Below are 16,344 nucleotides of genomic sequence, written 5' to 3' on the forward strand. Positions count from 1 at the left end.
AATAAAAAAAATTTCACATATGACTTTAAAGCCAAAAATTTCATATTAATATTTATTACGTGTATTATATTTGGAAGACGTCTCTAAAAGGGAGAAAAGTGTTGCGTTATTTCCGTAGAATTTTTCACACAAGGCGCAGAGCGAGCTCTCGCTCATCACAACCCACTTTCCTCTTTTCTCTGGGGTGTTTCCGAACCCCACCATCCCCTCGAAACAAATTCGTCTGTCTGCGGCCGCTTAGGTTTTCCGCGATTTTTCCCGCTCGCTCGGCTAGAACACTAACAGAAGGAAAACCCACTCCGACACAAACACACACACACACAAAGAGAGATACGGAGAGAAAGAAAAGAAAAATGCCGGATTATTTCTGAAAATTAGATCGCGACCACGTGCGTCTTGTGCGAGCCTACCCTCCCCAAAACCACCACTTCACCACCACACAAAACCTATTATTGCGGCGACCCGTGATTTAGTACCGGCCAATATAATGGAACCGTATAAACGCCGATATACACAGCTACTTTTTATATACCTATATGTATGTGCATGCGTATATGTGTGTGTGTCGGGAAAAACGATCGGAAAAACGGGAAACGACGCGCGCGTGTCGGGAATAGTGATGCGACAGTAGGCGCGTCGTAAAATCGGTCGTCGACAGGTTAGGTTAGGTTTCACTGACCGAATTTCCGTTGAGGAACCAAGTTAGGTTGGCCGGGGGGTAGGAGGGGGGAGCCGTACACCTGGCTTTGAGGGTGTCTCCCGCAGCCACCCTCATCCGCTCGGCCACCAGCTCCGGTGCCCCATCTGGCAACTCTGAAACAAAAATATATACATTTACTTGTACGTACGTGCATACACATACTTGTATACCACTTATGGAACGATCGTTACCATGGAAAGCTTGCGAAAAATTTAACAAAAAAATAAATAAACGTTCTTTTTTCCATTTTAATTAAAATTTACGCTCTTTTGCAAAAGCGGACTGTAGTTAAGTTAAAGAACATATGAAGTTCAATCCATATGCTCTTTAACTGAGAAAAATATAATAAATAATTATTTCTGGGAAACATGCATACAATATGTATATACATATGTACATAGGTCGGTATATTATTAAAAATATTATCTACTATATAAAACACTAAAGTTTGTTTGTATATGCATGTATGTATTTATGTATTTATGTACCTACTTATTTTTCGTCAACAGTCTATTGTTCTGACGTCATTGAACAGATAATTCCTTTTTTTCCGATTCAAAGGATTCGAAGTTCCCGGGGGCGTAGGCGCTGAGGGCGAAGCCCTAGAGCTTTGACCTTTCTTATAAGATACTTACTATATATGTATGTTTGTTTGTTCGTGACAGTCAATTTAATAAAAAAAAACAAAAGAGTATTCAAATGAACTCATATAAAATAAAACTATTCAAATGAATTTATATAAAATAAAACTATTCAAATGAATTTATATAAAATAAAACTATTCAAATAAATTTAATAAAATGTTTACTATTAGATTAGTCATGCTTAGGTGGTTTATATTACAAATACCGAGCGAAGCCGGGTAATAAAGCTAGTTAAATATAATTTTTATTTTTATTTTTGAGATCAGAAGTGAACATTGTACATTGTATGTATTTTCAATTGTTAAATATCGGAGTTACTGTTTTACATTATTATTATTATTTATTACATAGATATAATATATACCAAGAAGGCTTGACAAGAAGACCCCAATGCGCCTTTCTGGACAATTAATTACAAACAATGCTGCAATTTATTATTACATAAATCACCGTATTTTAAGAAGCTGAAGAACACGTAAAAACAATGAATGAATGAATTAATTACAGAATTAATCCATTGAGACATCTATGGATTTAGATTTTGTACATAATTTTTACACACAATAAATACAGAAGATTTGTGATAACAGGAAAGATGATTTTTTGCCCATTTTGAGGTACCATTTCAACAATGATCAATTAAAATTGCCAACCTTTGATAAGAAACGATCGATTTGTAGTTACAAATACCCCCAAATCTAACCAGCAGTATGACGGATTGAACCACTGATTACTTGGTGCTAAACATACACGCTACCATTAAGCCATTCTGCTGGCTACATATAAATATAAATATTCTTTCATTTCATTTTTGTATTATGCGTTAAATTGTTGGGGGGGGGGGGGGAGATTATTTTTAAATTTACAAAACAAAATATTCCCTTTATACCACATGCTAAATAATTTTGAAAGAAAAACATGCGATGTAGGCAACTTTATATATGTATGTATACCCTTATTCAACATTACATATTTAATCTAATATATAATTTCGAAAGAGACTCTATATGTATGTACACATGTAAGTTTTGGTTCGTAGTATCCGTGACATTAAATTTATTAAATAAAACTATTTAAAATAATTTAATAAAATGTTAACTATTACATTAGCCATGTTTAAGTGGTTTATATTACAAATACCGAGCGAAGCCAGGTAAAACCACTAGTTGTCAATAAATTATGCCACAGGCAAAATAACAATTATTTTGTTCATACAAATAAGATATTTCAATTACAAAAAAATTATATGTAGAAGTATAAAAAAGAGCGTTCTTTAGCTTCATCAAATGGCTTCTTTAAGCTATTTAATAGTTTTTTTAAGCTTTCATCAAATTTTATCCTCCTTTAAGGTTTCATCAAGAATTATAAGTGAATTCCTATTATATTCCTTTTAATAGATTGGTGGTAGGTTTTCTGCTCGGGTTAAATCGGGACAGAAATTTCCAGGAGCTGTTGTTCTATAAATAAAAACAGGACAATTTTGATGTCCTGGAAAGTGTTTTCAATCAAAACGCAAAAGGCCAATGTATGTATGTCCTACGATGAAACCATAATATTATGAAGCAAGTGTATCCTTCTTTTATTGACGATTTCGCAATGGAAGAAACTCTTTTAGATTTTGATAAAGGTGAGATAATTGATAAAGTGAAAGAGTTATCATAGATAAAAAAATTACATCATATATCCCGGGATCCCGGGAACGATTCTAAACTTTATCCCTTGTTACGGGATTTGAGGATGTCCGAGAAATCAGAAGCCCTAGCTGGTGGCCGAAAGCTTGAGAACCATTGTTTTAATACATTCGTACATATAGGTATATAAAATTCAATGAAAAATAATTTATTTTAAGGACGTATTTACATTTTCTACTGCCGATTCTAAAATTAGCATTGAAACGAAACATTTTACTTTTACCAATTGCGAATTAACGTAAACAAGTAGAATCTGAAACTATACATACATACATACGTATAAATACGAAAATTTTACGGGGCCATAAAAAAGAAATACCATTATTATTTCTATTTTTTCCCCTCGTCGATCTTCGTGTTTACCGAAACGCTTTTTTTTCGAGTGATGTTTGACGATATTGTTGTCTAAAATTGACCCACACTCTCAAAGGAAACGATCATTATTTGTTTGTGGATTTGCCGAAATATATATTGTATGTATGTATAGTAAAACGACAATATATAATAATAATACGAACATCCTTTGTGTGAAATATAATACAAAGCGATTCTGCCAAATTCGACTGCATTATTATACATATACAAAAAAATAATAAATACAATCTTTTGATTTCTTAATTGGGATTCAATAAATCATGTATGAATATGAAAAAGTTATTTAAAAATTTTTCTTTGTAAATATGTATATAGTTGTCATAAAATGGTTATCATATGCTTATGATAACCATATGCGTCAGATTAACCCTGCCTCACTGAAGTGGGGTATGCAAGTGCCCCAATTTTTACGGTTTTCGTAACTATATGGTTTTCAAAGCTATACACCCTATATTACTTGTATTCCTAGAATGAACTACAAGAAATTTATTTTGTATGATTTAGAAAAGGAGTACATCGTAAAAAAATACATTTATACATTTCTACGTTCCAAAGTATGATTTAAAGACGGTAGCAATAAGTCATGTTTTTGACTGTTCGCTTGCATATTCTTGTTGATCGATGAATCAATGCGAGAGAAAAAGACAGCTATATTTTCGTAAGCTATTGTTTTTGTCGCTTTTGGCTTGTGGCTATTGAGTCATGCAGTCACCTGTTGGCCTATGTGCGTTTGCATGTTGATGCTTGTCGTTATTTTTTAATACAAAACTAGTCAAAAACATGCTATAGGACTAAAACTTTTTTTATGTTGATGTATAAAATGATTAATAAGATATATATTGAACTCATTTGTATTGAGAAAAGCTGTATTTTGATTAAAAACTACTGGAGTCTTACTCAACCCCGGTTCAAGACACTCGTTCGATCTCGACGCTCCGTCCTTCAAAGGTTAAGGAAGGATTATATTAAATATTCTTTGAAAATATCAAATAGATCATACATATGTATAATAAATTAAATATAAAAAGTATTATCTCTCTTGTGCTGTATATACGTATAATGTACCTGCCGTTTCTTTATATAAAATAATGGTGTTTTGTTTGGATGAAATCGTACAACTGTGTGTTAGGTGTAACCAAGACACCGGAAGTGAGTATCGTATCAGATTTGATCGTATATCGTGTGACATGAATCGCAGTTTCAAATCTCAAACAAAACAAATCGAAATATCCGTTTACCGTGACAACGTTTGACGTCGAAATTTGACACATTTCTGTTCACTGGACCATCTCCAATCGGCATTTCCCTTTTTCGCTGACCACTCGTCTAGAAGATTCGTCGAAACAAGATCGCTACTGCCTTCCCTTCAACCCCAAAAGTATACACACACACACATGTATACGTACACCCTTTTTTCCTCTCGATTCGAACGGAGTAGTCCTTTTGTACGCGTGCGTGAAGCTCGCCAAACATTTGGCCATGAAATTGCCTTTAACCCTTTTGTGAGGACGAGCATCGCAAAGGATATCATTGAAAAATATATAAAAAAAACACATACATACCCGGATATATAATATAAGAACCTTTTTACAAATATATACAATACAATTGTATCGCTAAAAACTCACCTTTTCAATACAACGAGTGTTGGATTATCCCGAAGCTTATTAAAACTAAGTATGTACTTGTAAGCCATGTCAATATCTAACTAATTTAAATTAATAGCCTTTTTAAGGAAAGGCTGTATACATATATACGTATGTATGTATATTTTAAATTATGATAGCTTTGATATTTGAAATCGCTTTTATTAAAAAAAATGGCAAATTTCAAAAATAGCGTCCGTCTTGAAAGTGCTCTTTAGAGATTCGTTTAAATAAGTAAATATAACGGTTTAATAATAAAAGTTTATCGATGCTTTATGAATAAGGAATTCTCACTTTGCCGATTTTTTTTTTTGCCAAGTCTCTCAGTAAAAGTTTGTTTTTGATTGTTTTGTTTTAGGCATGCAGAATATTGAATAAAAAAATAAAATAGAAACAAAAATATATCCATAACAATGATAAGAAAAAAATTAAACATGTAAAAAAAACGACATAAGAGAATAGAAGAATTGTTGTTATGGTTTTCAGAATGTACTACATTGTTGGGAAGACTATTCCAAACTGTAACCACTTGTAATTGTAATTTTCTTTTTGGAATCTGATAGTGTTTTCATTGAACGTATGTTATGAGTTTTGTACATAAAACAAATATAATGATTATGTATTATTTTAAAGACTTTCACTACGTCACCTCTTATTCTTCTCGTCTGCTTTAGATCGTCGACTTAAGAGAGTCTTTAGTTAATATTGTGTATTAGATGTATTATGAACATTTTTATAAGAATTGTAAAAAGTTTATTGAGCTCATTTATCTATTGTGCTGTACATTAACATTAGACTAATATAATACTATGATTACTAATAAAATTAAATTTAAATTGAAAAATAGAAAATGATCAGTAGATCAGTAGCTATTAAAAATGAGATGTAAGATGTATTGTGAACATAATATAGTAATAATAAAAAGCATTTAAAAATCAAAAATAATACTAGAGGTAAGAATAAGTTAATAGTTGAGTATCTAAAATTAAGCAGATCAAGGAGGAGTATCGTGTACAGGGGTGTTGTTGAGTACAATGGACTGTCAGAAATGTTGTCAAAGTCAATAGATTCCTGGCTCAGTTCTCAGTTTCTCTGGCTCAGTTCAGATGTATTGTGAATATAATTTAGTAATAATAAAAAGCAATCAAAAATCAAAATCAAACTCTTCTCGTCTCCAGCGTAGTGAGATTCATTCGTACATCAGTTCTTTTAGATTGTCCTGTTGACAATTTTACTTAGAAGGGAATTGAAACGTGATTTCAAATAAGCAGTCTTTCATTCTAATTACGCAATTAATAAAAGGCTGAAACTGCACAAAAAAAAAGTTTATTAACTTCCTGTATATACATATTCAAACTTCAATGCCAAAACAGTGCGGAAGCGTTAACATTCGGGGCAAATCCTACATCCTTCTCGTACAAAGACAAAGCGGAACGTGTGTGTGTGTGTGTGTGTGCCTTTGGATTTGGCAAAAGGGGGGTGGGTTTCACATTTGAAAAATCGCCAGTTTGAACATACACGCATACACATGCACCGACACACACAGAGGGAGAGGTTTGAGGAGCTTTTGTTCCAGCCGATAGGTGTACGTGTTCAAAGGCTACACGTATTTCACGTCGAGTTTATTTTCGAGTCGTGCTCAAGTGGCCGGTCGGTAAGCGTAAGCGCCAGATAAAATACAAAACGCCACTTTGGCACAATTGGGGCTATAAAGTGGCCGCTGCACGATTGAAACATTCGGCTTTTTAAACTTTTATTTGCCTCCCGAATATATCTACATATGTATGTTCGTGTGTGTGTTTACAGAGACGTACGTATTTTTCCTTTCCTAGGTTCGGACGTGTGCCGGGGCTTTTCTCCGATCGCCAAATTTATGTTTACGGCCACTTCTCGATTTCTCGCCGGCTAAAGAACTCCCCATGCCGTTCGCAAAACTAGGTCGTTGCCACTTTTTCCCCATGTTTTATTGTTGAGCCCCTTTATCTGCACCCCTTTCCTGCTCAGTGTGTCTATTCGGCGGATTTACTTTAAATTAACGCGCGTCTCTATTAAAACAGAAGCCTTAGTACACGCTTACGTGACGTTGCAAGTTCCGGTTACTTAAAAAAAAACAACGAAGTTAAATAAAATTCATTTGTCATTGAAAATTTTTGTGAGAAAGATTCTCAGTTTAAAACTATCGCAAAAGATGCAATTTCAACGTTCAGCAGAAGAAACTTCTAAAGAAGAAAAATATAAATGAAGTAGATGTGAATAACTTTATTAATGGGCTGCATAAATTTTCAAAACAAAGTTAGTAGGATTTGAGTAAGGATAAGGATTGAGTAATAAGGAAGTCTGTGTTTATATAGATACTTATCAAAGTGAAGTATTTACTTTTTACTACTACAAACATTCGCGAAAATGTTAAATAGCTAAATAGCTCATTTCAAAACAAAACTTTCAAATCTCACAACTGAATATACCTATACATACATAGATATAAAAAAAAGTGTTTAAACTTTTAAGTTTAAGTTTAAACTTAATTAAAAAAAATTAAAAATTTTAACAAAACGTGTCAAAATGTATATTTTTTCTCCAAATTGAATTTAAATACTTATTTATTTAATTAATAGGCTTTTTCTTTGTTTTTTTTTTGTGTGTTTCAAGTCAATAACTATTATAAATACAATCACTCCTCTTAAATGGCAGATCGTTTTTGTAAAATTTATTGATTTATCTTTGTTTTTCCAAATCAATTTTTTTCCCAAAAACAAATATTATTATATAAATATACATTTCACATACAACATATTCATTTTAAAGTAGGATTTAAATATTTTGTTACGTGATTCATTTTACATGTTTCTGACAAAATCATCGCTTTGTGTTTATTATTTTTAAATAACTCTTAAATATAATATTACAAATTGTTTTACCCAGCTTCGCTCAGTATTAGTAGTATAAACATCTTAAACATGGCGAATCTTATAGTAAATATTCATTTGTTTTTTTATTAAATTTATTTGAATCGAAAAAAATATAATATTCAACCAATTGAATTGTCGTCATGGAAATTTTATTCGTGGAAGTTCTAGCCAAAGATAGAAACTTACAAAGTCTATTTCAAAATTATATATTAGATATAATACTTAATTTTCTTCTTTTAAAGAAATGTATGTACTGGTAAAAATTATATTACTAACAAAAGAAGAATTGAAAATAAAAAATTGGGTTTTCAAATACTGTACATAATTTTTGCAATAAATTTATGGTAGCGTGTATATTTAGCACCAAGTGATCAGTGGGTTCGATCCGCTATACTGCTGGTTAGATTTGGAGGTATTTGTGACTCCAAATCGATTGTTTCTTATCAGAGTTTTCCAATCATTGTTGAAACGGTTCCTTAAAATTGGTAAAAAATCATCTTTCCTGTTGTCACAAATCGTCTGTATTTACTGTATGAACAATTTATAAAAATTATGTACAAAATCTAAATCCATAGATGTCTCAATGGATTAATTATTTAATTAATTAATTCTTATTTCGTGTTCTTTAGCTACTTGAAATACAGTGATTTAAGTAATAATAAAATGCTGCATTGTTTGTTCATAATTAATTGTCCAGGAAGATGCATTGGTGCAAGATTCAAATAAAAAAAATACTAATAAAAATAACATAATATAGGATAGCACTTCTTTATGCATATACATATGTATATTTAGTGTCACCATATTACCCAAGACTCAAAAAGAGACGCTCCACAAAATAGTTGCCCCCGCTATATGTATATTAATAATATGTATAACCATTACTATTGTTAAGGATTTATATAAAATAATAATTATAAAAAAAATAAGATTACTTGGAGTTGTTAAAGGATCTTCGATTGCAACTAAGTATTATGGGGATCTTGCAGTTAGAACAGCATACCATTATATAAGGCTTAAAACAACGACCAGATTAGCAGAAAGAAGGTAGACAACATAATCTATTAAGAGTGTTGTTTTTTTATTCGATTATACATAGATACACATACATACGTATTATATAATATAATATTGAATCCTTTGTTCCATTGTTTCGGAGCAAGAAGAAAACAGAATCGCGTAAAATTGGCGTTAATTTTTGGATCCGCGTTCGCGCTCTGCATTATTACGGTAATAACCGAGACAATCGAGATCGATAAATTCATTGGAGCGGGTCCCGATAACACAACACAACATGTGTTAAGTTTTAATAGAGAGTCACGTAGGTATGTACATAGGTACATAGGTACGAGTCCCACGAGACTCTATCTGTTGTGTATAGAGAGACAGAGATATCTCGCGATTCGCGTTTCGCGTTTCGCGCAAATCCACCTAGATTTGCGCGAGGCGAATTCCATCCCCCCGAAATGGGATATGTGGATAATGGGCGGGAACGGGTTGAAACATAATTTAAGCAGGATGCTGGGGAACATACATATGTATGTATATAGGGGGTACTGAAAGTTTGGCGCGAAACGTAAACACGTACAATTGATGGATTCTGGCCGTTGGACGTGATAAATCTGCCCGTTTCCGTGCGAATTTTGTAACAAAACGCCCCTCTGCAGCCTCGTAATTATTATCAATTATTTCGGCCGGTAACGACGCCGCATTTATTAAACGCACTTGTTGTTGTTGTTGTTGTTGTTGTCGGTTGCTCTACCGATGTTCGAGTCAATCTCCGTCAATATACATAAATACATCGCTGCTTAGTGAGGCGCATGGACTCTGTCAGGATGATAATAGGGCTATCAATACGGTCAGTGTTTGCGGAATGGAAGTGAAAATTGATTTTATATTTATATACATATGTACGAGTGCTGTGCCCGTTGATCTCATCGGGTGGTTTCGTAAAGGAATTGATACACCAATTAAAATAAAGTTATATCTATTAGGGTTTCTGATTTCCCGGACTTTTTCAATTCCCGGGACACGGGATGGAGCCCGGGAATTTTTGAGTGCATGCATTACACACTCACCGATCCAACCCGTACACCTGTTCAAAATGATGAATGAATGAGTGTGTGTATTTTATAGTGTATTATGCATTGGTGCTGGCTGTGGATGCAAGATATTCCCTACTATATATACTATAATATATTCTGTTAATTTGAAAATTTTTATTGTGTATTTTGTCCTTTTTTTCTTGTTTTCTTACGTTCCAATGTGGAGCATTAGGTTTTTACTGTAGTGCCACAATGATCTATACTTATAAATAAATCAGAGTAATTAATTCTATATATTGAGTTATTGAAGTAATGCGAGAAAATAATCACAAGTATGTATGTAATATTCGTACAAGTACCAAATAATCATATTAGTGTTCAATATTACAGTAACTTGAGTAATCTAGCATGGAAAAATGATAATTAGATTATCGACTATATTTACGAACAAAACACTTGGTCGTTAATCGTCGCGAAAAGGCTCAAGCCGATAATAAGTTTTTTTCCCGTTTAAGCCTCGAGTTGATGTACGACGGCCAATATTAAACGTGAATAATATATAGCTAGTAGTATGGCTCAATGGTAGCGTGTATGTTAAGCACCAAGTGATCAGTGGGTTCGATCCGCCATACTGCTGGTTAGATTTGGAGGTATTTGTGACCCCAAATCGATCGTTTATTATCAAAGTTTGCCAATTTTTACTGATAATTGTTGAAACGGTTCCTCAAAATTGGCAAAAAATCATTATGCCTGTTGTCACAAATCTTCTGTATTTATTGTGTGTATAATTTGTAAAAAATATGTACAAATCTAAAATCCATAGATGTCTCAATGGATTAATTATTTAATTAATTAATTAACTAATTGTTATTTCGTGTTTATCAGCTTCTGGAAATACCGTTATTTATGTAATAATAAAATGCTGCATTGTTTGTAATTAATTGTCCAGGAAGGCGCATTGGGGTCTTCCTGTCAAGCCTTCCTGGTATATATCTATGCAAAAATAAATATCCATCTACCTTGTAATATATGTATGTATCTCATTAACAAGTTATAAGCGTCTATTATTCTAGACGATATAGAAGTTGTTGATAAAGTTTCCAATGTATCCGAGTCCAGCGTGCCGCGCCATCTGCAATCACCCGTTGTGTATACAATATTTAGTCGGTCCCACTACTTTGGGTTCTCTCTCTCTCTCTCTCTCTTTCCTTCTTCCTCCTCTCTTTGAGGTCTCTCAATTTCTCACAAATACCTCTTTATATCCACGTTAACCCCACTCTATCGTATATCTTATATCACGCATCAATTAACACTCCTCTTATTAACTTGATCCACAGCAATACTTTTCTTTTTTTGTATCCCATTTTCTCTCCAACTTTCATCATTGCTAAAGTTTATTTTACAATAATTTATTCTTTTCTCTTTGAATATTCAAAATCGAAATCGTAACATATGTATGTAGTATGTATTTGTATATCATTTATTTCAAATTGAATAAACACAATCGCAGATTACACTTTTCGACACGAAAAATGGTTCAGAGACGAGATATGACTTTTCTTATAGATCGATTTTTCTATATCTTGGTGTTGTTCGGTCTATGTATGTCTCAAAATCTGTCAGTTTTATGTTCAAAATGAATATTGGAAACTATAGTCGGGTATTTTGTCTTTCATTTGTAGTACTTTTCAGCTTTCAAATCTCTCCAAGTAGTCGTCCAGTTTCACTTGGGATTTTTTTCCACTGTTAATACTATTTTATATTGAGTATTTTCTATTGAAACATATTTATTGGAATAGTGTTCTGGCCACACTATTTTTTGTTTTCGTTTAAAAGGGTTAATTAGAAGTGTGCTGAATTGTAAATCGGCAAAATTGCGAGTTAAAAGCTCGTACTAGTATTTACTCGTATTTACACGAATCTGAATTGAATTAATAGGGATAATATATTTAATTGTCTTTATATGAGAATTAAATAAAATTCCACTTCGAAAAATCATATTTCGACTATTCTTAACTATCTATTGATAACTGGCTTACCTCAATAAAATAAACGAAATTTGTTTCCACAAAATGTTGTTTTGAAATCCACAAAAATAGTCGAAATATGATTTTTCTAAGTGAAATTTTATTTAATTCCCATATATTAGGGGATTATCTCTAGGCTTAAGTGCTGTCGGCTAACAATGGAGACCCCCGAATGGACTTAGTTGTCGGTAACGGTATTCGGTCATTTCCCGCTCTCAGAACTGACAGCGCGAGACCGTGGGACTGCATATCTGGTACGTGATTATACCAATAGGTAAACAAACGCGTCGAGGAAGATGCAGTGAGCGACCTGCCTTTTTTAAGCAGGTACTTAGGCCATATGACGGGATTCTGGACGGAGCACTGGCAGTTCGTGCTCCGTCCAGTTCGGCATTTATCACCCAATAAATGCTGTGAAGCGACTTTGGCCTTTTATTCGGATCCTCCACCCACCACTACGCAACAATATTTACTATTCAGATTATCATTAGATATGTAGATTTTGTTTTCTCTTAACAATTATTATTATTTACAAGATTTTTATCAGCTTCACTCTATAGGTTCCATGATATTCGTACCCGCTAAAAATTTATGATCTGATTTTACAAAATAAATGTACTACTTGATCATAAATAAGTAATTAATATTCAAAAATACAGTTATTTCATCTCAATCATTCTATTTAAAAAGTTGTACGTATAAAGAAAAAATAAACAATTAACGATGTATGTATATAAATAAATTATATATGTTCATACATTATATTACATATGTATGTATATCATATTATATACCATCACTTCAAAGTATTAACTATGTATGTACATAGTTTGTAATTTATATTAAAATAGTTAAAGTTTAATGTACGTATATTACATTTCAAGATCCCATATTTTCGGCTTTTCCCGGAATATTCAATAATTTGAATTAATCAAAAATGAAAAGGAGCTCTTCCTAATTTTATTATTAATGAAATATAAATATAAAAAATAAAAAATAATAAAATATTATTATAATAATTTAATAAAAAAATTATAAATATTAAATTAGAAGAAGAAATTGTTTGAATAATGAAATATTTTATTAAAAATTCAGATACATACGTTAAACCACAAACGTGGAAAATTGAAATTCGATATTTACACTAAAGTATTCCGAATTTCAATTAATCGGAAACAGAAAATAGAAGCCCTTAAGGACGTGTAACGTGATCGTTTTTTTATCCATCGATTCTGGACTGTATTAGACTTCTAGAAACATAATTACCACTTTAGTTTTTTATTAATTAAAATATCATTTTTTTTCGTGTCTATATTGACAATATTTTAACATTCAATTTGATGTTATTGGTATTATTTATGACTATTACTTTGAATAAAAAACCTCTTAGTTATAATATTCATAATTACGATTTTACCGACGCAAAAGTTTGAAGCGCCATTGTTTAGTCAAGGAAATGTGTTCGTTGGTAACCACATTACCATTTGTTTTATGACGACACGGCTTTGAAGAGACGTTAAATGTGTTCGCCACTTGTGTTTTTCCGACAAATGGGAACAGGAACGGGAACGGGAAAAAAATCGCCCAAAAACGGGAACGGGAACGGGAATTGCATGCGTTATTGTGGCAATGCAACAAATTCCGGGTTCAGCAAGTACATCTTCTATATATATACATATATATATAAATATGAATGTCTGTGTGTGTGTCTCGAATGGGTTCCTAAACCACTGAACCGATTACGATGAAATTTTCAGAATTTGTTGTATGCATGTCCGGGAAGATTACTGTGAAAAAAAATCGCCCAAAAACGGGTACGGAAACGGGAAAAATGGGAATTAGTGCCATTGGCAAATGTTTTCGTGTCGCGACCTGCGTTAAAATAAACAAACAATTGAATTATTTCAAACGGGAACGGGATCGGGAACGAGAACGGGAACTGGAATTGCATGCGTTATTATGGCATTGCAACGTATGGCGGGTTCAGCTAGTATATGTATAAAATATATTATGAAAATATATAAAAATGATCGGACAAGAACCCAAATTTCGTCAGACGATAAAATCGCAAGTGAAGTAAGAAGAGGCTAGTAAAAATTGTAATTAGTCTTGAGATTTCGCCCCTATGATGCTATGTATACTCACATTAAAATAAGATAATAATATAAATACTTACAAGATATATAATATGTATAAATAGATGTTGACCAATGAAACAGTAGTTATTAAAATAGACGAAATATGTATTGTGAAACGGGAATTGCATGCCTTTTTCTGGCTTTGCATCGCATGCCGGGTTCAGCTATTTTGAATATGAAAGTCACAACCGCAATTATTTTTTCAGCAATGTAATAATTCAACAGCTAAAAAAATATCCTCGGAAAAACTTCAATTAAACGCCACGATAATAAACAAAATGGATGTTTCAGTCAAATCCGCAGCGTATACTTTCGGCGGGGTCGTTTAACGAAATTTATCGATCTCATTAATAAAAGTTTCATTAGCGAGGCAAGTTTGAACATTATGCGACGAGTCGGTTGTTTTGGTGTCGAGTGAATCGCATAAATCTGAAACGAGCGAAATAAAATGATAATCCGGCTAATGATATGATAATGATATCTTTCATTAACACAAGGCGGTCGCGTTAGTTCGGCTCGGTTAGTTCTCTCTCTGCGGAGGGGAGGGGGAGGGTTTTTCCCGCGCTCCTAGGGATTGATGTATCAAAATCCCGGTTTCCATTATTTAGCAGGTCCCCGTGTCGTCGGGTCCCCGACGTCCCGTATTTTATCCCGGGGGCCGCAAATCCCGGCGGACGACGGGGGCCCCAACGACCGCCCGGTGTTGATTTAGAAATCCACGCTCATGAAAAATGCAGGCGAGTCTCTAATGCCCCACACCCTCCCATCACACGACGGAAGGGAGGTTTCCCACACCCCCCCCCGGGTTTCCCGAATCCCACAAACACACCGCACACTGTCCTCGTGAACACAATGGGATGACGGGGATTCCCCGCAGCGCCTGCATTAAACTTGTACCGAATCACATCTCCCGTGTGTAAGGTAGGTGTAAATGTAGGGGGGGGTAGGAGGTTAGTAAATAGGTGAAACCCCTCCCCATGGGTAAGTCGGGCCCTTGGAATCCGATAATGTGCCGATCGTCCGGATTAAACGGAAATTTGAAATGTTAATGCGCGGAGATAATCGAGCCGTCTCGGTATCGGGTGGCGTAATCAAATCAACAATTGAATTTGCGATACGCACACCGTATTACGTATATATGTATGTACAGGGTGCTTTTGTGGCCGCTTAAGTTTCGGCGATAAAATATTTATTGTGCGTGAGTTCGCACGTGGATGCTTTCACTGTGTTGAATTAGTCGCGTGTGAGTGCGCCTTTATGCCGTGTTGTACATATGTGTGCGTACAAACGTGTTCGTCTTTTGTAACGTGTTTGTGTCGCTTTTGCAATTTTTAATATTGCTTATATCACACATGTTGTTATGTAGCTCGCTTATCAATGTACATATGTATATAGTTCCCAAAATAATCAAATTCACTTTCTTACATTCATAACAAGTCCATTCAAATTCCTGTAGAGGGATAGTCAGATAAGACAGGAATGCCAGACTTTGCCCAACCCAAAAGATACAAATCATTTATATAGATCACATGAGTTAGTAATCACTAGAGGTCGGAATCTGAAGGGGCTGGAAACGTGCCGCCTATTGTTCAATTGTTGTAAATCCTTTGTAAAAAAGGTTCGGCAAACCTTTAACAATGCATTTACAATCTTTGAACAATAAACAGCCCCTTCAGATTCCGGCCTCTAGTCATCACCATCGAGACTCCGAGAGTGGTCGTCATTTATATAGACCCCGCTAGTGACGGTCAGCACAACAGAAGAACAAAGTGAACTAAAGTTAATTAGTAAAACAACCTACTACGTATCTCATTTTAAATTCATCATCGTTCCATAGTTAAATCTGTAGGTTTCGAATATATCTACTAATAACATGTAACGTTTTTACATACCTTTTAGCTTCACTTACGATTACCATTCAAGAAAAAATTTGCCTCTTATCCGATCGTTTTCATACTTTGCCATATTACTCATTTTGGTCATCAATATAAGTAAATGTATCCTCCGCCATTACGATGGAGAAAAAAATCGTTTTAGACGCGTTTGAAATTTGAATTTCTGAAAAGTGCCTGACGTTTATCCAGCTTTTAGTTTTAAACATACATACATAGATGACGGTAGTAATTATGATAATAAAAAAATCTTGGTTGGTTAACCAAGTAATTTAAA

General features: G+C 33.7%; 1 protein-coding gene across 1 annotated transcript in view; it reads right to left on the reverse strand.

The window, feature by feature from the left end:
• The window catches only part of LOC143916314 (uncharacterized), a 48,720-nt gene that overhangs the window by 9,464 nt on the left and 22,912 nt on the right, over window positions 1–16,344 (reverse strand). Inside the window, exon 4 of the mRNA XM_077437343.1 lies at window positions 680–813. Coding sequence (XP_077293469.1) covers window positions 680–813 — 134 coding nt within the window. The remainder of the gene's footprint in view (window positions 1–679; window positions 814–16,344) is intronic.

The sequence above is a fragment of the Arctopsyche grandis genome, chromosome 9, assembly GCF_051622035.1.
Source record: "Arctopsyche grandis isolate Sample6627 chromosome 9, ASM5162203v2, whole genome shotgun sequence".
Classification (NCBI taxonomy): domain Eukaryota; kingdom Metazoa; phylum Arthropoda; class Insecta; order Trichoptera; family Hydropsychidae; genus Arctopsyche; species Arctopsyche grandis.